Source organism: Loxodonta africana, chromosome X (assembly GCF_030014295.1).
Source record: "Loxodonta africana isolate mLoxAfr1 chromosome X, mLoxAfr1.hap2, whole genome shotgun sequence".
NCBI classification, from domain to species: Eukaryota; Metazoa; Chordata; class Mammalia; order Proboscidea; family Elephantidae; genus Loxodonta; species Loxodonta africana.
In genome coordinates, this window is record NC_087369.1 from 98,579,682 (window position 1) to 98,603,639 (window position 23,958).

The window sequence follows — 23,958 nt, forward strand, 5'->3', positions numbered from 1 at the left end:
CATTTGGCAAGGATAAAGCTTGCCCTTGGTTCGCTTTCACTTTACAAAATAAGGTCTTGCTAGTGATTTTTTTTAAAATGTGATTTAGAGAAGATTTTGATTTAATCGAGTGTTTGAATTCTAAGTGTAATAACATTGCTTATGTTTCTGTTGGAATTCCTTTGGCTGTTTTTAGATTAACTCGGATTTGAGCATATGAGCCCTTCCCAACCTCACCCTGCAAGTTAAAATGTAAAGAAAAACATTTTTGAATTGTGTAAGAGATTTGGTTTAAAATATCAAATTTCTAATTTCCAATGTATTTTTACAATAGGTAAAGAGAACGTTTTCACAAAGAAAATAACATAGTTCAGAAGGAAACATAACAAAAAGAAATTGCTGCAGATTTTATTTTACAATATGAAAGAAAATCTACAGTTTCTTGGAGACACTCATATTAAGGTGATTAACATCGCTTAATGCTTAAATTACTTAAAGTTAAGTTTAAAAACAAAACATTTGTAATTGTTATTATTAGTTATAGGATAAAGAAAGCAATTACTCTAATTAAAGTCAAAACAGACACTGTTTTAAATGTTAAAAATAAGTACTTGTGGCATTTTTTCTGTGTGAACACACAGGCTGTTTACTGCAAACTCTCTTGGCCTCATTTTGCATAACAGCAAGGCAGAAAACAATTCTCCGGTACTTGTAAAAAGACAAAATAATGCTAAGAATGTCTTAAGGAATTGGTAATTTCGCTCACATGTAGGTAAAGTAATTTTGTGTGAATCATTTGATATATACAAATGTCACCTACTGCTGTAGCATATTTATGTACACAACTCAAAATGTTGATAGGGGATACCCTGTGAGACTGCTGCCGCCTATATGCCTATAGAACTTTAAGGCAAGATGAAAACCTTTGTGATCCTTCTGTACTTATAGAATCTAAGAATAGATTGTTCTTTTTACATAGCAGCTTTCTAAAACATACATTAATGATGTAACCTCATCTTTTGTGTAATATAACCCAATTTATTAAACACTCCTAACTGAAAATGAGATAAATGCCTTATAAAATTCACAGTATTTTTGATTGATTCACTTCGAATCTTGTGTTTGAAGGGAAAATACACATATGTAATTCTAAGAAATATATTGAATGACAGCATCTGCCTTTATGTTCCATAATATCTGATGATCTTAAATATACTTAAGTCACTTGAAATGAAATACGTTGAGCCCTTGTTTTCAAAACCATCCTGAAAAAATTTGGTTGTACGAATATAAGTAAAAGATATGCGCAAGAAACAGTTTGTTAAATGTTTATATGTGATTGATCTTATCTTTACCATATGTAGGAAGCAGTCATGTTTCATGAGTCCTCAAAACTGTGAGACAAGAGAATATAGTAGAGTGAGGCCAGAAGTCCTTACTGGTTCAAAGAACTCCAGGGAAACTGGGATAGAACATTTTACATTATAAGTAGAACCCTGGGAGCCAGAGGTGAATACGTTTATCTGCAGAGCTCGCCTGCAGGGCTGATCTGGGTCTGGAAGAAATGGAGGAAAGCCACTGGATGAAATTCACTAATACTAGACATCTGAGTCCTCTAGTAATGTATAAATATCCTAACTACTGTCCGTTGTCATCTTGTTTTTCTTTTTCTTTTCTCTAACTTATTTTTTAATTGGAACCTCAGCGCTACAGTTTTGTTCTTTTGCTTGCTTGCTTCTATCATTTCCCTATGCCTGATCACCCTTACTATGTCTTATTCTTCATCCCCTTAAGTTTACTGCCACGTGGCCCTTTTATTTATGATCGTCATCTAAAGAAAGCATCGAAGTTTCTGTTTGTTTTGTTTTCCTTTGTAATGAGATTTGCACAATGGTTGAGGGACATAATTTTAAATTCCATTTTTTCCTCAAAAAAACTGACTTTGGCCTAAATATATTTAAACTATTAAAAAAAACTTTCTTTTACAGAGATTTGTGAAGGAACTTTGCTAAGTATGGATCCAGGTGGTGGAAGTCTTGGATTGCACACATCAGAATCTAGAATGGCCCATACCATGATTATGCAGGATTTTGGTAAAACATTTTCTTTGTAGTATTTTTTTTCTTCTTTAAAAGTCAGAATATACTAAAAATCAAAACTAAATTGAGGAAAGGGTGAATGTTTACAATGAGAAATAGTTCTTTTACTGGGAAATAACATCTGTAGAACTTACTTTTTTTTAAAGGGAAGCTATATCAGTCTTAAAATCAATCTGTGATAATATATTACTAATAATGAAAAATTTACATAATTCCATCACATTCTGATAGCGTTTGTCAATTATTGCATGTAGGAAATGTTAAATTGACTTTTTAAAATACATTTTAAGTTGTGTAGTTAATAAAGCTCAAAAAGGAAATGCATTTATTCAAAGAAATTAGATGCATATATAGTGATATAGGGAAAATCATGCACTAGGTGATTAATTATACTTTGATGCTGTATCCTCAGAAATTTGTTACCGGTAACATACGCTTCTCTTGTTAAAGAAAGAAGAGACTCCCTACTTTTGTGGTCAGGTTTTTCAGTAGCTTCTTAACAGCAGTCATTTTGAAGAAGATGTTACGGCTCCATTGACGGTCCACAAACTGAACTTGGGCAGGGTCGGTCTGAGTTACAGAGGCGATAGAGATATCTGAAGTATGAGAGTCCGGGATGATTAGAATTGAAGATACAGAGTGAGGGCAGAGAAGACACGGGAAGTCGGGATAAACAGTAAATGGGAAACATGAGGCGTCATGGGCTTGTTTGAGCTAAAGTTAGGGATGGGGGACTGGAACTAGTGATACTTTGCTCAATTAAGAATATGCCACTACTGATCTAGGATAATACAGTTGAATATGTCTTTTGATCCCTGTAGAAAAGCCCACTGTAATGAGTGTCAGAAGAACTGGATTCTAGTCTTGCCTGTGCTATTAACTTAATTGTGTAAACTTGGTGAAGTTACGTCTTGATAATATGTAAGGTCCTCTCCAGTACTGTGATTCATCAATATTTCTGAATGATGAATAAAACTGGGTGGATAAAGATTAGATGTGATGAGTAGTTAACTGATGAAATAGAAATGAATTGTGGATTCTTTTCTGCTAGAGCCAGAAGTGAGTTGTGTTGATTCTAGATGATTTAGAAATGATGTTGGATGAAAAAAAGTACAGGAATAAATTCTAAAAGAAAGACACAGTGCTGAAGAGTAAGAGCTAAATTAGAAGTGTTCTTATGAATTTATGGCTGGAGACTTGATATTTTTCAGAATACTGGAACACTTAAACTTCATTCAGTATAGTAAATAAGTTCTGGTTGAAATGTCAACTTTTAATTTTTTTACCTTTTAAAATAAGATCTTCATTTAATACAACATATTACCTACCATATAGTACCAAATACCATATAGTATTTGGTAAATGCCAGAACCCCCTTCAGTCCTCTTGGCAACTGAAATATGATTCATTCCAAAGGATGAAAAAATGTTTGGTGTTGGTGGATGTTTACTTGGTGTTCCTCTTATCTTCCTTTTCATTGTTCCTCCTAAATATCTTGAAGTTTAATTAACTCCTTATTACATCAAATACTTTATTTGCGAGAGAAGTAGAATGTGGATATAGAAATATTTTTGTATACATTCTTTTTTCTTTTTTTTTATTGAGACATAATTTATATACCATACAAGTCACCTATTTTAGGGTTTGCAATTCGGTTGTTTTTAATATAGTCACAGAGTTGTGTAATGATCACCACTAATAATTTTAGACTGTTTCATTATCCTAAAAAGAAACTTGATACCCATTAACAGCCAGTCTCTATTGCCTCCAGCCCTAGGCAGCCACTAATCTACTTTTGGTTTCTATGGGTTTGCCTATTCTAGACATTTCATACAAATGGAATCATACAGTATGGGGCCTTGTGTATCTAGTTTCTTTCACCTGCATAAAGTGTTCAAGGTTCATCCATTTTGTAGCATGTATAAGTATTTCAGAAACCCTGGTGGCGTAGTGGTTAAGTGCCATGGCTGCTAGCCAAAGGGTCAGCAGTTCGAATCCGCCAGGCACTCCTTGGAAACTCTATGGGGCAGTTCTACTCTGTCCTATAGGGTCACTATGAGTTGGAATCAACTCGACAGCACTGGGTTTGGTTTTTTTTTTTAAGTATTTCATCCTTTTAATTGCCAAATAGCATTCCGTCGTGTGGTTATACTATATTTTGTCTATCTATTCGAATAATTTGTTGATAGACATTTGGGCTGTTGAAATATTTTTAATGCTCTAAAACAATTTTGTGTTTAACTTAATGCTTTCTTCCTTAGACTGGGGTATGAGTGTCCTTGGAGGCATGTGGCAATATGCCAAGGGTTACCTGAAGCCAAAGAATAAACACTACATCTTCTTGGAGTCCCTTTCATTTGAATTGGGAAAAATACACACACACACACACACAAACACCTACACATAATTTATATACATACCTACATGTATACTCAGAAAGATACATTATGGGATAGAAAGAAAAAATTTTCTTTATTTCCTGTCTTATTCCTGTCTTTCTAGGAGTAATAAAATGGAAAGTTTGACAGCTGCTAACTTAAGGTTTCCGGATATTTTACTGGTATTTTCATAGTATTTAAAAGCCCTTTCTAAAATGAATTTTATAGAGCAAATAATAATATTTATATGAGAAAAAGGTTTAAAGCCATTGTTTTTCATAATACACCTCTTAATGATTCAGCTGCCCAGGAGTGTTTTGTGGTCACTGGTTTTTTTGTGGATGAGTTACTTTTCTTTTTAATTACAGTGAAAATGTATATAACAAAACACACACCAACAATTCAACAATTTCTACATGTATAATTTGGTGACACTGATTACATTCTTAAAGTTGTGAAACAATTATTCCACTACCATTAGCATAAATTCACTGCCCCCTAAGCAAAAACTCTCCCTTCCTCCCTCCCTTCCACCTTTGGTAACCATGAATAATCTTTCATTTCTCTATATTTGCTTATTTCATATAAGTGAGATCATACAGTGTTTGTCTTTTTATTCAGCGTAATGTTTGCAAAGTTAATCCATGTAGTGGCACGCATCAGGACTTCATTTCTCTTTATGGCTGAGTAATACCACATTGTATGTATATACCACATTTTGTTTATCCAGTCATCTGTTGATGGACATTTGAGTTGTTTCCACATTTTGGCTATTGTGAAAAGGGCTTCAGTGAACACTGGTGTACATGTGTCTGTTTGCTTGGCTGCTTTTAAGTCTCGTGGGTAGATACCTAAGAGTGGAATAAAACCCATTGATTGCCAACTCATAGTGACACTATAGGACAAAGTAGAACTGTCCCATAGGGCTTCTAAGGAGTGACTAGTGGATTCGAACTGCTGACCTTTTGGTTAGCAGCTGTAGCTCTTAACCACTGTGCCACTAGGGCTCCAAGAGTGGAATAGCTGGGTCAAATGGTAGTTCTATGTTCAAATTCTTGAGGAACCACCAAACTATTTTCCACAGTGGCTGTACTATTTTGCATTTCCACCAGCAGAGGATGAGGGTTCCTGTTTCTCCAGAACCTCTCCAACACCTATTGTCTCCCCTCCCTTTTTTTTTATCATTGCCCTTCTAATGGGTTTTTTTTTATTTAGTTGTTTGTCGTTGTTAAGCTGTAGAAGTATTTTATTTTGCGTATTAGACCTTTATTGGAATATCCCCCAAATTTTCTTCCAATCTACAGGTTGTCTTTTCACATTTTGATAAACTCCTTTGATGAACAAAAGTATTTCATTTCCGTGAGGTCCTTTTCTCTATTTCGTCTTTGGCTGCTCGTGCTTTTGTCACATTTAAGGATGGATTCTTTTTTAATTCCATTTTTATGCCCTTTGAAATTTAGGGATATAAATTAATGGCAACTAATTGTATTTACATTTTGGTAAGGTTATTCTGCTGAATTTCGAATTAGATCAAGCAAGACTAATATGAATAATGTTCAGTAGTTTTTGTCTTGATACGATGTTGACCTAAAATATAAGTTAGGTTTTCGTTTGTCCTTGATAATAGATTCTGAACTCTTAGAAGGCAGCAACTGTATATATTTTTTGATATACAGTTTTGAACCCAATTTCATACATAAGTGTATTTTTTTCCTTTGTTTTGTATAAAATGCAAAGATGTCAAACAGGTCTAAACCTAAAGGGGCTGTTTTTGGGAAGACATTTGACAACAGAAATTTTAGCCTTGGTAACTTAGATTTCTTCTGAAAGCAGCCACCATATGCTTAGTTACCCGACACCCGTTAAACTTTCTAAATTCTAAAATTGTGTTAGAACTAAGATAAATGCTCTTTAAATTTCTGTTATGAAATCTTAGATGTTTGAAACTCCACAGATTAATGATATTTGTGAAACATTGTAGTTTAGCCTTCACAGGTAGAGGTAGCCAAGTAATGGCACAGAACCAAATCAGACCAAACCCGTTGCCATCAAGTCGATTCTGACTCATAGCAATCCTGTAGAACAGAGTAGAACTGCCCCATTGGGGTTTCCAAGGAGCGGCTGGTGGATTCAAACTGCCGACCTTTTGGTTAGCAGCCAAATGCTTAACACTGTGCCAAGCAGAGATGCTTAGAATTGGTTTTGTTGAATTTAATAGTTGTTTAAAATTTTAGAGCTCCAACAAACTAGTGTTGCTTTGGGACTTAAGTTGCTGAACAACCTTGGATGGTGGTCCAGGACAGACCCAACAAATACCAAATTTTATGCTTTTGCTCTGGTGAAGTTATAGGTATTCACATTTAATGAAATAACTTTAGTAAAATGGAAAATACTTGAAATTAGGATTTATTACTGTTAACCTGGTTGTTTAATTGATTTTATAATTTATAAATGATTTTTTTCCTAATCATTTGTAATTCGTTAAGCTAGTGAGAGGAAACTTTGTAATGCCATGTAATACTGTTAATGACATGCTTTGAAATTAAGTGAGTGACTGTTGGTACATCTTTTTACTGTTTACCTCAAACTATTCCTCTAGTAGTGCCTTACTTGGTTAACCCATGTAAGTCTCTTAAAAAACATTCTCTAGAGTAAATAAATTATTTTCTCCTTCTGTAAACCAAAAACCAAACCCATTGCTCTTAAGGTGATTCCAACTCATAGCGACCCTATAGGACAGAGTAGAACTGCCCCCATAGAGTTTCCAAGGAGTGCCTGGTGGATTCGAACTGCTGGCATTTTGGCTAGCAGCCATAGCACTTAACCATTACGCCACCAGGGTTTCCTCTCCTTCTATACACAATCAGAAAAAAAGTCTGTCTTGAACCAAACTGTGGGTTCAGTTCCCAGCTTGGACCATAGGCAAGCTATTTAAACCATAGGCAAGCTCTGAACAATAATTCCTTCATATTTGAACCGGGGCATGATAGTACCCACCTTATGCACGTATTGTAAGGATTCAATGAGATGACATATGTAAAAGTATTAGCAGGTTGCTTGGTGCATAGGCAGTGCTCAATGAATACAGCTAGCGTATAGCTAAATAAATGACTGTTCAGAAAGTCAGTGGAAGCTAACAGCTGAGCTGATAAGAGGAAAGAGCAAATTTTAATAGGAGACTTACTGGATCTTGGTCTAAGTATTTTGACTGCTTGTATTCTGTGGGGTCTGATCAGTTCTCAGTCTAAGATCCTTGAGATCATTTGGTTCAGAGTGAACAAGCATATTTGGATTTGTTCTGGGTGAGACCTGATTTATTTTGAGCTGTAGGTACTTATTACAGTAGAGGCTCGGTGAACCTAAAGGCACTTATTCCATCTTCTTAGACTTCTCGCAGCCATGTTAATCTGAACCCTGGCCAGCACTAGAGCTACTCTTTCCTTCTGTTCTTCCCTAGCGTCTACACTCAGGAATCCAACTAACCTCTAGCAATGCTCTAAAATAAATGGAATTTTACAGATTTTAAATCTTTGACTTGCAAAAGGCTTAACATTTTATTTTTCCTTACTACTCTTAAAAATAATCAAAACTCAAAGAAATTGAAACATAAGGTCTATTCTGAGCAATTATTCTGTATTCATATAAGGGGGAGACCATTCTTAGTAAAAAAAAAATGGTTTGAAGTAGGATAGTTACAATGAAGTTTATAAAGAGATGAGGGGGGATAAGAATAGGAGATTAATCTTAACATGATTGAAACCCCTTTTACTGGGATCAACTGATAATCAGATCATAAAGTGGTCTTTGCCCTTTCCCCCACCTGTAGCAGTGATACTTTTTGAAATTTAAATTAAGTAAGTCTGGTTTCCATCAGGAAAGAAAAGATTAGCAACTGTGGGTGAAAAAAAAAAACGCTTCTGGCAGGATTAATTTTGGGTCAGGAATTTTTACTGGTAATATTCAATTTTGTGGGTAAGAAAAAACCTTAAAATCAAAGTAAGATGTCTGTTATTAAGTTTTCTCTTTGACACTACAAACCACATTTCCAGTCTGTTTGAATGCCAAATTTGATCCCCCATCACTGGAATATGGGGAAAGTGGTGGTTCAGTGGTAGAATTTTTGCCTTATATGCAGGACACCTGGGTTCGATTCCTGGCCAGTGCACTTTGTGCACAGCTACCACTCTGTGCACAGTGAAGACTTGCATGTTGCTATGATGCTGAACAGGTTTCAGCAGAGCTTGCATGCTAAGGCAGACTAGGAAGAAAGGCACACCCATCTAGTTCCAAAACTCAGCCAATTAAAGCCCAGGTTGGAAGCTAACTTGATGGCAGCTAATAACAATCTCTGAAATGACTCTGAAGTGGCCAGTGGAGTAACAAGTGAATAGAACGTACTTGGTTTATACATACTCTTTTTGTATAGTAGAGCCCTGGGATTTGGACTGTGTCCTTTTGGGGTAATTTGGTGGTTTAGGTAGAGTCCCTGGGTGATGCAGATGGTTAAGTGCTTGACTGCTAACCGAATGGTTGGCAGTTCGAACCCACCCAGAGGTACCTCAGAAGAAAGGTCTGGCAGTCTGATTCCAAAAGGTCACAGGCTTGAAAACTATGAAGCATGGTTATACTCTGCACCACATGGGGTTACAATGAGTCAGAATCGACTCAACGGGAACTGGTACTGGAACTCGGTACTGGTGGTTTATGTGAAAGTTTGAAAAAAGTGAGGCTACAAAAGGATTCAAAGGAAGATAATCCTAAGAGCTATGTTGAAAGCTCAGCTCTCCCTCCTTACCTTATACTTTGATGGTTTGGGGTATTCATAGTGTTCACTGGTCTCTGTCCTGACTTGTTAACTAACTTTCATAATTAACTGGTTAATAATAGTGAACATTGCATAGGAAATGGCACTCTTACAGGTACCACTTTATAGAAAGTGATCATTATGTGGAATCGGCTTTGTACTGGATTATTTACTGTAGAAATTTTGTTACAACCAGGTCCACAAACTCTCTTAACTTGTTCATAGTACCTCTTCAGGGAAGCAGAACTTAATAGATTCCTCACAAAGGGATTTTTTTTTAAATTGAACTTTAGATGAAGGTTTACAGAACAACCTAGTTTCTCATCAAACAGTTTACAGAACAAACTAGTTGCTCATCAAACAGTACACACATTGTTGTATGACATTGGTTAACAACCCCACGACATGTCAACACTCTCCGTTCTCAACCCTGGGTTCCCTATTACCAGCTTTCCTGTTCCCTCTTGCCTTCCAGTCGCGCCAGGGCTGGTGCGCCCCTATAGTCTTGTTTTGTTCCGTGGACCTGTTGAATCTTTGGCTGAAGGATGAACCTCAGGAGTTGGCCTCATAACTGAGCTGAAAGGGCGTCGGTGGAGGGGGAGGGCGTACTGTCAGAGTTTTTCCAGCCTCTGTTAGGCCAGCATGTCTGGTCTTTCTTTTTGAGTTAGAAATTTTGTTCTACATTTTTCTCCAGCTCTGTCAGGGACCCTTTATTGTGATCCCTGTCAGCAGTCGGTGGCAGCCGGGCACCATCCCGCTGTACTGGACTCAGTCTGGTGGAGGCCATGGTAGATGTGGTCCGCTAGTCCTTTGGACAGATCTTTCCATTGTTTTCTTCATTCCTCCTTGCTCCCGAGGGGGTGAGACCAGTGAAGTGTCCTAGATGGCCAATCACAGGCTTTTAAGACCCCAGACGCTACTTACCAAAGTAAAATGTGGAACATTCTTTATGGACTGTGTTACGCCAATTGAGCTATATGTTCCCTGAGACTATGGTCCTCACAGCTCACAAAGGCATTTTTAAGGTCATACAATATTTACAAAGTGGGAGGAAGAGGGGAATTGATGTTTACCTTGCTGCTCAAGAAAAATATTAAAGTTTTCCTGCAGATTTACTAATTTAGAATTTGACACAATTTAGAGTCCGTATATGTGATTGTTTGTCAAACCAAACATTAGTCTAAATTATTTTAGCTTTTTGATTTTTGTTTGTTTCCCCAAATCAGGGGTTGAAATATGCCTCCAACTTCTGGATGTAGTAATTCTAACAAGTTAAAGAAGTTCTGGGATTTTGTGCTTATAATACATATTTAATAATATATTAAGCTAGTAATATTTAACATATTCATATTTTTTATCTTTATGTGTGTCTTTTTTTAATTTTTGAAAATGTAGATTCACAGGAAGTTGAGTAAATACTGCATAGAGTCCTATGGAAAACCCTGGTAGCCTAGTGGTTAAGAGCTGCAGCTGCTAACCGAAAGGTCGGCAGTTCGAATCCACCAGTCGCTACTTGGAAACCCTATGGGACAGTTCTACTCTGTCCTGTAGGGTCACTGTGAGTCGGAATCGACTCGATGACAATGGGTTTGGGGTTTTTTTTTTTAAGGGTTCCATGTACCGTTCATTTAGCTTCCCCCGATGGTGACATTTTAAATACTTTAACTGTAGTACAATATCAAAACCAGGAAATTGATATTGGTACATTAGTATTAAATTAGCCTACAGACTTCATTCACTATGGATCTCATTTGGTTTTCACCATTTTTTACATGTATTCGTGTGTGTGTATATGTGTAAGAGAGATAATATAGTTCCATGCAATTTTATCCCATGTATAAATTCATGTAAACACCACCACAGTCAACGTAAGAAACTGTTTCATCATCATATGCGTGCTACCCCTATATATTCACACACAACCCTGCCCTTGGGCATCACTGATTCATTCTCCAACTCTATAATTTTGTCATTTTGGGAATGCTATGTAGGTGATTCCATTCATACATTATACTGTATTGTAACCTTAGGCAAATGGCTTTTTTCACTCAGCATAATTATCTGGAGATTCATCCAGGTTGTTGCATGTATCAATAGTTTGCTCCTCTTTATTGCTGAATAGTAAATATTCCATGGTAAGTATATGTACTGAAGTTTGTTCAGCCATTTACCTGTTGAAGAGCATTAGGTTGTTTCCAATTTTGTTCTACTATAAGTAATTTTTACTGTAAGCTGCTATGAATATTCATGTACAGTTTTTTGTGCAAACATATGTTTTAATTTCTCTGGGAAAAATGCCCAAGCGTATAATTGTTATGTTGTATGATAAGTCCATGTTTAGTTCCGTAAGAGACTGCCAAACTATTCTGCACAGTGCCTGCTACCATTTTACATCCCCCCAGCAATGTGTGAGAGACCCACCTGCTCTGCAGCCTCACCAGCCTGCGCTGTTGTCATTGGTTTTTATTTTGGCTGTTCTAACTGGTGTGTCGTATTATCTCATTGTGGCTTTTATGTTTTATTTGAAAAGAAAGTACATTTTACGTTCTTTTAAGGTGTTAATTTAGATTTTACTAACATCGTTTTTGCCTACCTTTTTTTACCCCAATTTCTGTTTAGTGAGGGTTTTTATGGCAGTTAAATTGTCAGTGATTTTTTTTTCTTAAATGATATGTTTGGACAGGACTCTTTAATATTAAAAACTTTTTTTGTCTGCTAGATTAAAGTACTGTGAATTAATAAAATAACTTCACTTCTTTTTGGATAATTGTTTGTATTATAGTGGCTGGAATGGCTGGTACTGCACATATAGATGGAGACCATATTGTTGTCTCAGTTCCTGAAGCTGTCTTAGTTTCTGACGTTGTCACAGACGATGGCATAACTCTTGATCATGGCCTTGCGGCCGAAGTTGTTCATGGGCCTGATATCATCACAGAGACTGATGTAGTAACAGAAGGTGTGATTGTGCCTGAAGCTGTACTCGAAGCAGATGTTGCCATTGAAGAAGATTTGGAGGAAGATGATGGTGATCACATCTTGACTTCTGAGCTAATTACAGAAACTGTTAGGGTACCTGAGCAGGTTTTTGTGGCTGACCTTGTTACTGGTCCTGATGGACACCTAGAACATGTGGTCCAGGATTGTATTTCAGGAGTTGACTCTCCCACGATGGTATCAGAGGAGGTTCTTGTAACTAACTCGGATACGGAAACTGTGATTCAAGCAGATGGTGGTGTTCCTGGTTCTACAGTTACTATAAAAACCGAAGATGATGACGACGACGACGATGACGATGATGATGATGATGTTAAGAGCACTACTGAAGACTACTTAATGATATCTTGTAAGTGAAACATAAAGTCCATAATTATTGGGGGGTGTTGGTTATATAACCTAGAAAGGATTTATGAGATGGGGGATACATGCAGTAAAAGTCATGTGGGGGTAGGGGGGTGTCGAAAAACAGTTTTTTTTTTCTTAGTTGCCACTTGGCTTACATTTATTTATTTTCAGCTTTTTATTATGCTTTAGATGAAAGTTTATAGAGCAAATTAGTTTCCCATTGGATAGTTTGTACATAAAGTTTTCCATGACATTGGTTGCATACCCCACAATGTGTCAGCACTCTCCTCATTTCTGCCCTGGGTTCCCCATTTCCTTTCCTCTGGATTTTCTGCCTCTTCCCGCCTTCTCATCTTTGCTTTTGGACAAATGTTGTCCTTTTGATAGTGTATAATTGATTGTTCTAAGGAACACATTTCTCTCAGGTGTTCATTGTTTATTTTATGAGCCTGTCTGCTGTTTGGCTGAAAGGTGGTCTCTGGGAATGGCTTCAGTTCTAGGTCAGGAGGGTATCTTAGGGTCATAGTCTCAGGGGTTTCTCCAGTCTCTGTCAGGCCAGTAAGTCTGGCATTTTGTGTGAATTTGATTTTTTGTTCTATGTTTTTCTCCCACTTGGGACCCTCTGTTGTGATCCCAGCCATAGCAGTCAGTAGTGGTAGCCCGGTACCATCTAGTTCTTCTGGTCACAGGGTCATGTGGGCTGTGGTTCATGTGGTCCATAAGTCCTTTGGTCTGATATTTTCTTGTGTCTTTGGTTTTCTTCATTCTCCTTTGCTCCCGACAGGATGAGACCAATAGTTGTATCTTAGATAGACGGCCACTCGCAAGTTTTTAAGACCCCAGATGCTACTTACCAAAGTAGAATGCAGAACATTGTCTTTATCAACTAGGTTGTGCCAATTGACGTAAATGTCCCCCCAGTCTATGGTCCTTCACCTTCAATCCTAAGAACTTCATCCTGCAAGGTGTTTGGTCATGGTTAAGAAGTTTCCATGACTGTGCCCTTGTATGCTTTTTTTTGTGTATTAATATACATGTAGCACCTACAAATATGTATGTAGAAATAACCACAACCAAACCTATACCTGAGCTGGGTGTGCTCCCTTACACCCACCTTTCCACACCTCTTTCGGATGCCTATCTACCTCTGCATCCATTCAGAAATTACTGTTTGTTAACTCTTATTGTAGGATTGTTTCTGTTATAGTGATTACTGTAGTTGCCCTTTATTCTTGTGTTCTGTCCGTGTCTTCCTTTGCGTTGGTCGTATTGTGCTGACTTCTCCCATATTGTGTGTTGCCTTTCCCTTTACCAATTATTAACACGTTTTCTACCTAGTTAGGAATTTTGTCTCCCTTCCACCCCAGTCTGTGGTAACCATGAAAGAAGGTTTTTTTCCCGTGGGTACGTGTAAACCTTTTCTTGGAAAAAGTTTTTTCAAAGTTGTTGAACCTGCTTTTTAAAATTTACTCATTTTTTAAATTTACTTGGTGAAAATCCGTACCTAAAATAAAGTAAGAATTGCCATTTACTAATATCTTAGAAACAGAAATATAGATTTGAAAAGTTCAGACAAGAATATTAAATGATAATAATTTAATAGTAGATATACATTTTAATGAAAAATTTCTTTTATATATCCACTATTTTCTTTTTACTGTGGTGGGCGCTGGAGTTGTTAGTTCAGTTTGACTTAGGAATTAAGCATAATATGTTCAGAAATGTATTTTTTTTAGTAAATACTTCTAATTTATAAACTCAGATCATGTTCTACAGTTCTTCCTGTTTTATATTATGTCTAAATATGTATATATATTCTATGCAAAAATACTTCAAGCTTATGTCAAACTGCTTTATAAGGTCCTTGAAACATTCCATCTGAAGGAGGAAGATGGAAATACTTTGTTCTCATTTTTAAGTAGTGGGTTTGCTTGAGTAAAAACAATAATAATCTCATGACAAATTTTAATGTAGCTTGAGATAGAAATGGGTCTGTTCCTCTAAAATTTGAAAGGATCATGCTGCAAGTAGCAAAGATTAGACACAGACATTTCACTTTTCCCAGGATGGGTTTTTTCTATTCTTTTTAAAATAGAAAAATTGTTCATTGTGGGGTGTCTATGTGTGTATGTAAAGTGATAGTATGTTATATGTGTGTATCAGTGAATTTAAAACTAAAAATAAACTAGGTTTATATAATTTGTAAAACAATTCTGAAGTCTAGCATGTTAACTTTTTTCCTTTTTTAAAGGAGAATATTTACAGTGTTTTCAAAATAATGATTTAAGCCACTAAAAGACTTGTCTGCAAATATTGTTTGTCTTTAAATTGATGTAGGTTACTAAATCAGTATGCTATTTCCAACTGTTAATGGGTCGAATCCTGTCCCCCACAAATACGTGTTGTAAATCTTAGCCTCTGCCTGTGGTTCTGATCCACTTTGGGAATGGGTTGTCTTTGTTATGTTAATGAGACAGAATTAGTAGAGCCCTGGTGTTCTGAGTCAGCCTTAAGCAAGTGAAAGAAGCAAAAGGTGGAAGAGAAATGCCAAGCCACGTGAAGGTCACCCAGGAGCAGAAGCCCGGAGAGACAAGGACCTTCCTCCGGGCCTACAGAGAGAGAGAGCCTTCCCTAGAGCCTGCACCTTGAATTCAGACTTCTAGCCTCCTAAACTGTGAGAAAATAGGTTTCTGTTTGTTAAAGCCACCCACTTGTGGTATTTCGGTTATAGCAGCACTAGATAACTAGCCTGACGTAAAAAATTAAAGAAAATCATGGTTATGGCCATCATATAAAATGGCATGGCAAAAGTTGATAGTCCCTGTGTATTAAAATAAATACAATGTGCCTTCAGAAAAGTTATCCATCAAATTAAACTGTTTGGTATTAAAGTGGCCTAAAATTTAAATGTCATATATTGTAAATAGTCATACCTTGAGGTATATTATGATTTAACTTTGCAAAAGCACTTTTTAAAAAACATGTCTAGAATATTTTCAATTAGGATATTTATCTTGATCTTTCCGTATATATTTAACGCAAAGGATTTCTATCTAATTCCAGTCTAATAGAATTAGAATGAAAATTAAAAAGAACAATGTATTGCTCTAATAATGTTAGAGTTGCTGTGGGGTCATTTTCCCAAAAAACCAAAAAGCAAACCCATTGTTGTCAAATCGATTCCAACTCATAGCGACTCTATAGGACAGAGTAGAACTGCCCCATAGAGTTTCCAAGGGATGCCTGTTGGATTCGAACTGCCAGCCTTTCGGTTAGCAGCTGTAGCATTTAACCACTACACCACCAGGGTTTCCAGGGTCATTTTAGGGGGCATTAATTAACTCCTTAGTCATTAATAAACCAACAGCAACAACTTTTAAAAAAATTCCTTTAAAACTGAAATAATTATTTTTGTTATGGAGAATAACCCCAACCCACTAAAAACCCACTGCCGTTGAGTTGAATAGAATATACATAACACAAAAATGAAGTATTTTTCATATCTTTTGTCTTACCACCAGCTAGATCCTTGACCATTTTTATAATGGTTATAATATTCAAATTAGGACTTGGTTACTCTTTCTTGCCTCTTTCATTGATTTATTTCATTCTATTTTGATTTAATTTTCCCCATCTCTTCCTTAATCTTCACTGCACTTTCTTTTCTTTACCTCTTTGGTTAGATGATTTTTTATCAGCTATCGAATCCTTCAGGACTTAGAGAGCAAATTGCTTTGAAGGGCTTCAATGTGAGTTCAGGAGGTCCTCTTTTCTGGTATTTTTCAAAATAGAGATTTTCACAAAATCCAAGAGATAAATTTGAGGACTCAAAACAGAAGACCTTTCTCTTATTCTTGAATCCCTAAATATTCTTATAAAGAAACCTCTTCAATAGCTACATTTTGGAGGCAGGGAGTTTGTCTTCTCTCAATATCTGAGGTATAACTGAGTTCACGTGTTCTAAGTAACTCGTAAATTAATATATGATAACTGTCTAAAGTTGCCTCATACGTGTCCTACTTTAAATATAACCAACACTTATAAGACACTTGAGGGTCAGCAAAAAAGAAGACGACCCTCTACAAGATGGACCGACACAGTGGCTGCAACAATAGGCTCAAACATAGCACTGATTGTGAGGATGGTGCAGGACCAGGCAGTGTTTTGTTCTGTTGTATGTAGGGTCGCTATGAGTTGGAACTAACTCAGCAGCACCTAACAACAGCAACATTTTCTTTGTGAAAAGTTTCCTTTAAATAATGAGTCAGTATAATGGCACTTAAAGAATTTTTTTTGTTCATGAAAACTAGTTTATATTTCTTTCAGGAACATAATTTTGTATAAAGCAAAATACCTTGCTAGGGTCAATTTGGGAATGTCATTCAAACCTTCTTAATTTCCGGGGTAAAGGAAAAAAGGTTAACACCTTTGTAATTTTTTTAATGTAACAATTGTATTGAGGTATAATTCACATTCAAACAATTCGTCCATTTAAAGTGTTCAATTCAGTGGTTTTTAGTGTGGTCACAGTTGTGCAACCATTACAACCATTTAATATTTTAATTGTTTTTTATAGTGGTAAAAATATATATAGCAATATTGGCCACTTCAACATTTTTTACATGTACTATTTGGTGACACCAGTTGCATTAATCATGCTGTGCGACCATCACTGGTATCCATTGCCAAATTTTCTGTTTCCCTTAACAGATACTCAGTGCTTCCTATGCTTCACCATAATTTTAGAACATTTCGTCACCCCAAAAGAAACCTCACACCCATTAAACAGTCACCTCCCAATTCCTCCACCTCCCAGCCCTAGACAACTATTAATCTAGTTTCTGTCTCTATAAATTTGTCTATTCTGGACATTTCTTATAAACGAAGTCATGTAATACATAGGCTTTTGTGTCCGGCTTCTTTGACTTAGCATGATATTTTCAAGGTTCATCCATGTGGCATCATGTGTTAATACTTCATTTTTATTGCAGAATAATGTTCCATTGTATGAATATACCACGTTTTGTTTATCCATTTACCAGCTGATGTATATTTGGGTTGTTTACGCTTTTTGACTATTACGTATAATGCTGTTTTGAACATTCATGTACAAGTTTTTGCATACACTGTTTTCTTTTCTCTTGAATATATATCTAGGAGTGGAACACCTTTGTAATTTAAGTGTTACTAATGTTTGTTTTTTTCACCATTGTGAAATACGGATCCATTGCACATTGCCTGCCTCCATCCTTATACTGATAGCATCGTATCTACCGTATCTGTGATAATAAAAGGGGTAAAGTAAAAAGCCTACTTACTCCTTAAAAGAGAATGTTGTATTTTACATTTTGCTAAAATAAAAGTTGAATAATTCAAATTGTGCTGATGGAATGTAAAAGAATATTAAATATTAGCAAACTTTGCAGTGCTGGCAGATAATGCACCTTTACTCCTTTATGCTGTAGTGTCCAGTAGAATTCTGTGTAGACTGTATTCCAGTAGGGTTATATGGCCAGCTCACCGCTGACTGGACTGTCACGTGGGTTAAGAGAAGGCATTGTGGGGTGTGGCTATTGCATGCTTTACAGCAAGCAAAAATCTTAAGCTTATATTGTAGGTATTTTTAATGAGTTAAGGAGAGTCTTTGCAAATCTGTTTCTAAAGTCAGTTGATTGAATATATTAAGTCTTTGTTAACTTTGTGTTTTCTCTTACAAAGGATATATACAGACTAAATTGTGGTCAAGTTGATGGCTTTTCTCTTAAAACTCTGCCTACATGCCAACACCTTTAAAAGCCTTGTGCTCTGTAAACTTAAAATATGGAACAAGTTAAGTTATTCAATACATTTCGGTATTGTTCATTCAGAAGAGTCTAATCTAAAGAGAAGATAATGGATATAGTTTAAGACTCAATATGGACTTTAAGGAAAGGTAGAAGTGGAATCAGAATAACAGCAGAAAATAGAATCAGAATAGCAATGGTAATTTCAATACTTAAGCTAAAATTGTGGTGCAGAACTATTGAGAAGTGATAAAAAATGTGTTTTGTTTCAGGAGTTATAATTTGTGAATTACAGTTTTAATTCAGCTTATCTCGGAACTGTGGTCACTTCAAACCATTCAAGTATTATAAAGCAATATTTTATGTGTCAGATGAAAATATTTTTATTATTTTATTAATTTACTATGTTATTCCAACTTGAGATACATATTTTGCATACTTTGTGAATTTTTTGTATATCCTGTCTTTATTTTCAAGAATGAAAAAGTACTTTTTTAAAATAATTTTTATTGTGCTTTAAGTGAAAGTTTACAAATTAAGCCAGTCTTTCACACAAAAACCCATATACACCTTGCTGCACACTCCCAATTACTGAAAAAGTACTCTCTATAAAAACTTTTCTTGTTTTTTTTATGATCTCACATTATCCAACTTTTGTTTTTATGATCTTACACTTTCAACATATTTTAAAAGAGAAACTATTAAACCGATAATATCAGATACTTCATTTTTGCATTTCATTTTAGTCTGTCCCATTGTTAAAAAATATTTTCAAATAATGTAGTAATAGAATTATGTGATGACATAAAAATATTTAATCTCTTTAATTTGATCATTTGGGTATGTTCTTTCATAACAATAACTATTTGAACTCTTAAAATAGTGTGGAATCATTTAATCACAAATTTAAAGTAGCTTTGTGTTATAAAAAGAATTTCTGAAATTTATTATATTTCACCATTTTGAAAGGCCAAAAGAACATTTTTGAAGTTATGTCAGATTTGAAACTGAAGTAGGAAAAATTGGTGCTTTGACCCATTTAGATCTTTCTGAAATTATTTTTTAGAAAAGAATACTGAGTTAATGAAACTTACAACACTGTATTCTGTTTTCATTAGTTCTAGAATTGTTTAGATGTAGTCTGGGTCTCAAGATTTTACAGTTCGTATATGGTACTTTCTTTGAAGGCGACTAGCAACAGCAACAACAAATGATGAGCAGATCTTTGATTTAGACTACATTTCAGTTTTTATAGGGGCAAGAATTGAAGTAAAAAAATTGATGGATAATATTTGGGGAGAATATACTGTTCAATTATTATTTATGGTCAGAAAACAAAGTTGGTTAATATGTGTTCATTGCATAGTTCATGCTTAGTATTCATGTAAAACTAGATGTTACTCTTAAAGCCGCCTGTACAGCAGAGTCAAGTTTTTTAAGTGTACTTAAAATGTGATAGTCTTAAATCTTGTTTTACTATTGTATATGGTTTTGAAATATATCATGCATTGCTAAATCTAGAAGTGTACAAAATTTCAAGTCTGAAGTTGTCATTTGTTTACTCAGCTGCAATTAGAATGTTTACTAAGATTTTATAATTCTGAAAAACTTGTTTAAAATCATTTGCACATTCTGTGTGTTTTCTCTTTTTTTTAAAACCCTAGTTTTCTTACATTAATGGCTTTTAGAAACAATTGCTGTTTAATTTGGGAACTATTTATGTGAGCTCACTTTATGAGTTTAAAAAAAGCCGTTGCAGTCGAGTTGATTCCGACTCATAGTGACCCTATAGGACGGAATAGAACTGCCCCATGGGGTTTCCAAGGAGTGGCTGGTGGATTCCTTTTATGAATAGTATGTGGTATATGTCCTAATCTGTTCTTAGTTTTGGTGTGGGGGTTTAACTTAAAAGGTTGAAAGTGATGGGGTATTACTTAATCTTTTCCCAAATCGGCTTAATTAAAGCGATATGATTACTATTTCGTATACATAAATTGCCATCTGTGAATAAGTTTTATATAATTGCAATTATGTAAGTATATCTGATCTTGTATAGTATTTTTTCATGAAACATAATACTTCGAATGGCTACATAATAATCAATTGAATATGGTTGGTAGATGGTTAACACATTGCACCTTGCGCTTATGCCCGAACACCCACTAAATGTCAGTGGTAATTTTTGAGTGACATAGATTTCCTCTTTATATTTTACAGTGGATGATGTTGGGGAGAAATTAGAACATATGGGAAACGCACCATTAAAAATTGGCAGTGATGGTTCACAAGATGTTAAAGAAGATGAGTTTGGTTCAGAAGTAATAAAAGTGTATATATTTAAAGCCGAGGCTGAAGATGATGTCGAAATCGGTACAAAGGCTAATTTATTTCTATAATAGTTAAGGATTAGAACCTATCTTTTCTAGGGTGTATTCTGAAATCATCCTCAAAGTGCAGATTTTTTTTTTATAGGTCTCTTCGGGATTAATATATAAAAATTGTTTGAATATAAAACAGGAGTGTAGAATATATCATTTATGGATTATTTCAAACATAAGTAGTGTATTGCATCTGAACATAGCAAAACAAGTGAGTGGGGAGAGAGTTTGGTTTAGAGTAGAAAAATACAGTGAGTGTTTAAGAGCACGGATTCTAGAGACAAACTGCTTGGATTTTAATCCTGGTTTTGCCATTTAGCTGAGTGATCTTTGGTGAATTACTCAACTTCCCCCTGCCTCAGTTTTCTCATCCATAAAATGGCTTATAATGATAGATACTCCATAGGGCTGTTGTGAGGATTAAATTGGTAAATATATGTAAAAGACTTATATCAAAAATCAAACAAACTCATTGCCATTGAGTCGATTTCGACTTAATGGCGACCCGTGTCAACAGAGTTTTCAGTGGCTGCAATCTTACAGAAGGAGATCGTCAGGCTTTTCTTCGGTGGCGCTGCTGGGTGGATTCAAACCACCAACATTTCAGCTAGTCAAGTGTAAACCATTTGCACCACCCAGGGACCTTAAAAATTTACACAGTGCTTGGCATATAAAGTATGATAGATATTAGCAATTGTTCTTATTTCTCCGTGACGACTGGAAATTTCAAGTGTGATTTATACGCCAATTTTCTTGACACTTTAAAATTTACGTTGGAATATTTTCTTAAGCGAAAATATTTCTTACATACTCCCCTTATTACATAAGGGAGTTACTCCATGATACTGCTCTATTTTGATATGTGTTTCAATTTTTAAGGCGGAACAGAAATTGTCACAGAGAGTGAGTACACCAGTGGACATTCTGTAGCTGGAGTGCTTGACCAGAGCCGAATGCAGCGGGAGAAGATGGTTTACATGGCAGTTAAAGATTCTTCTCAAGAGGAAGATGATATCAGTAAGGCACTGTAGTGACTTATCAGCAACCATCACGCAATTCTTAAAAAAAATTGCAATCTCTGAGGTACAAGCACTATTTAGGAACAAAGTTCAGTAAATTAAACCTGACCCTTTGCTGTAAGTAATTTAAAGGGGAAGGGTCATGTTGACCATTTATGCATACACGTACTGTTGAAATCAGCAAACAAGAAATACTACTTGTCAGGTACTATACTAGGAACAGAGAGATGAGCAACATATAGTTAGTTCTTGACTTCAGAGGCGCTCACAAGTATATAATTATTGAGTACCCAGTTTGTACTAGGCATTATTGGGTATGTTGCATATATTTCATTTAATTCTCACAACTCATGTCGAAAGTTTGTGATATTATCACTGTTTTATGGAAGGAGAAAAGGCTCAGGGAAGTTAAATAATTTGTCCAAGATCATTCCTGTATTAAGTGGGGAAGACAGCATTTGAGATCATATCTGTCTGACTCCACAGCTGGTGTTCTTTCTATGTGACAGTGAGCACTGTTGGTCTCTTTCTGGATTCAGCAGTGGATGGGTTAACTGGTGGTTGTCCTGTCACTGAAGGGTTAGCTGAGTAAATGTTCTTCCAGGCCATGCTACCAGGATCTTTACTTACCGTGCTGTTGATGGACCCCAAGTACTTACTTTCTTGGGGCTAAGTACCACAGGATGAATAAAGCTCCTTAGGTTTCCTTGCCTGCCATGCTACACTTTACTTAGAAAAACATTTCTTTCCTCTCTGCATACTTTCTCTTCAGCCTTGGTATCGGAACACAGGCCTTCCCTAAGGCTACTGTAGTCATCTTGCCTTGCTGAGAGAAACACTGCTTGGTTTGGTCCTAGAAGGGCAAGCAGCACCATGTCCCTGCATTACCTCACCAATGTGAGGCTTTACCTGTGCTGCGCTCTGATCCCCACTCCTCGAGTTTCCTACCCTAGACACTGTGGGGAGCTGAATATCCCAACCCATTTAGGAAAAGAGCTGAAGGGAAAAATTTCTATTTAGTCTCTAAATTCTTAAATTTTACTCATTGGTCAGGAAAAGGGTGGAGTAGGAAGTGGGAGACTGAAGCTTAGATTAGCTGAAACCAGAACTCCATGGGGCTGTGGAAAATCTAGACCAGTGTGTCTTTCTGAGGGTTGGAAAGAAGAGAAGCTTAGGAGAGAAGAGGTTTACCCCCGCCACACACACATCTCTATTCTGTAGTGAATAGATGATCCCAGGGTATGAATCAAAATCATACATTCAAGCAGATTTTTTATTTAATAGGTTTTTTTTATATAGATATTAATTTCATGTAAATGTATTAAGTGGCTCTCTAGATTTAAATTTTTTGCCCCTACCATTATACTAGAGTTTTTTTAATGAACCTCACTTAATGCTTTTTTTCCCTCAGTAAGTTCTCTTGTAAAATCCTGCCTTTTGACCGGTGTCCACGTATTTTTGAGCACCAGCATATGTATATATGTGTATAAGATACTAAGTTTTAAAACTTCTGCAGTAACTAGCATTTGACTTTTTTTTACATGTGCAGTCCTGCATTTCAGCTACAGTGTGTGGGATAGCACGGACCGCTTTCGAGGATTGTTTCTGTGAGAAATTTTTTCTGAGTATCAAAGAGCCATCAGGCAAACTTACGGAAGACCAGCACTTTATAAACTAGTAATGCCTGACAGACTGTAAAAATCAGTCGCTACATTTTAAGCGCACACATTTCGTATACTCAAAAAGCCACTTTCTTAGGACTAGGAGAAGAATAAGAACTTTCTTAAATGATTACCTCCCAGTGGCACTAGCCTCAGAAAGGGCCCAATATATAGTTTTTAAAAATTAACCAAACTGAAATCTTGACAGTTGAAAGATATAAATTGTTTGGAATTTTTACCCATTTATTAAATATTTGGGGTTATAAACAAACAATTATTTCTAAAATTTAGGTTGCGCTGAAATAGCAGATGAAGTTTACATGGAAGTCATTGTAGGGGAAGAGGAAGGAACTTCTCTCCCTGAGGCACAGCTTGAGGACTCTGATGTTAATAAAACAGTTGTCCCTGTTGTCTGGGCTGCGGCATATGGTAGGACACTGGTATTTTTTCACCTGATAAGTACATAATATATGTATTTGATCAGCCTTTATCAATCGGTGGCTAATGGCACC

General features: G+C 35.9%; 1 protein-coding gene across 1 annotated transcript in view; it reads left to right on the forward strand.

The window, feature by feature from the left end:
- The first annotated feature begins 359 nt into the window (after positions 1 to 359).
- Positions 360 to 23,958, forward strand: part of ZNF711 (zinc finger protein 711) — a 29,951-nt gene continuing 6,352 nt past the window's right edge. Inside the window, exons 1-6 of the mRNA XM_023551416.2 lie at positions 360 to 441; positions 1,968 to 2,072; positions 12,043 to 12,606; positions 20,606 to 20,758; positions 21,646 to 21,783; positions 23,738 to 23,875. Coding sequence (XP_023407184.1) covers positions 1,994 to 2,072; positions 12,043 to 12,606; positions 20,606 to 20,758; positions 21,646 to 21,783; positions 23,738 to 23,875 — 1,072 coding nt within the window. The 5' untranslated portion in view covers positions 360 to 441; positions 1,968 to 1,993. The remainder of the gene's footprint in view (positions 442 to 1,967; positions 2,073 to 12,042; positions 12,607 to 20,605; positions 20,759 to 21,645; positions 21,784 to 23,737; positions 23,876 to 23,958) is intronic.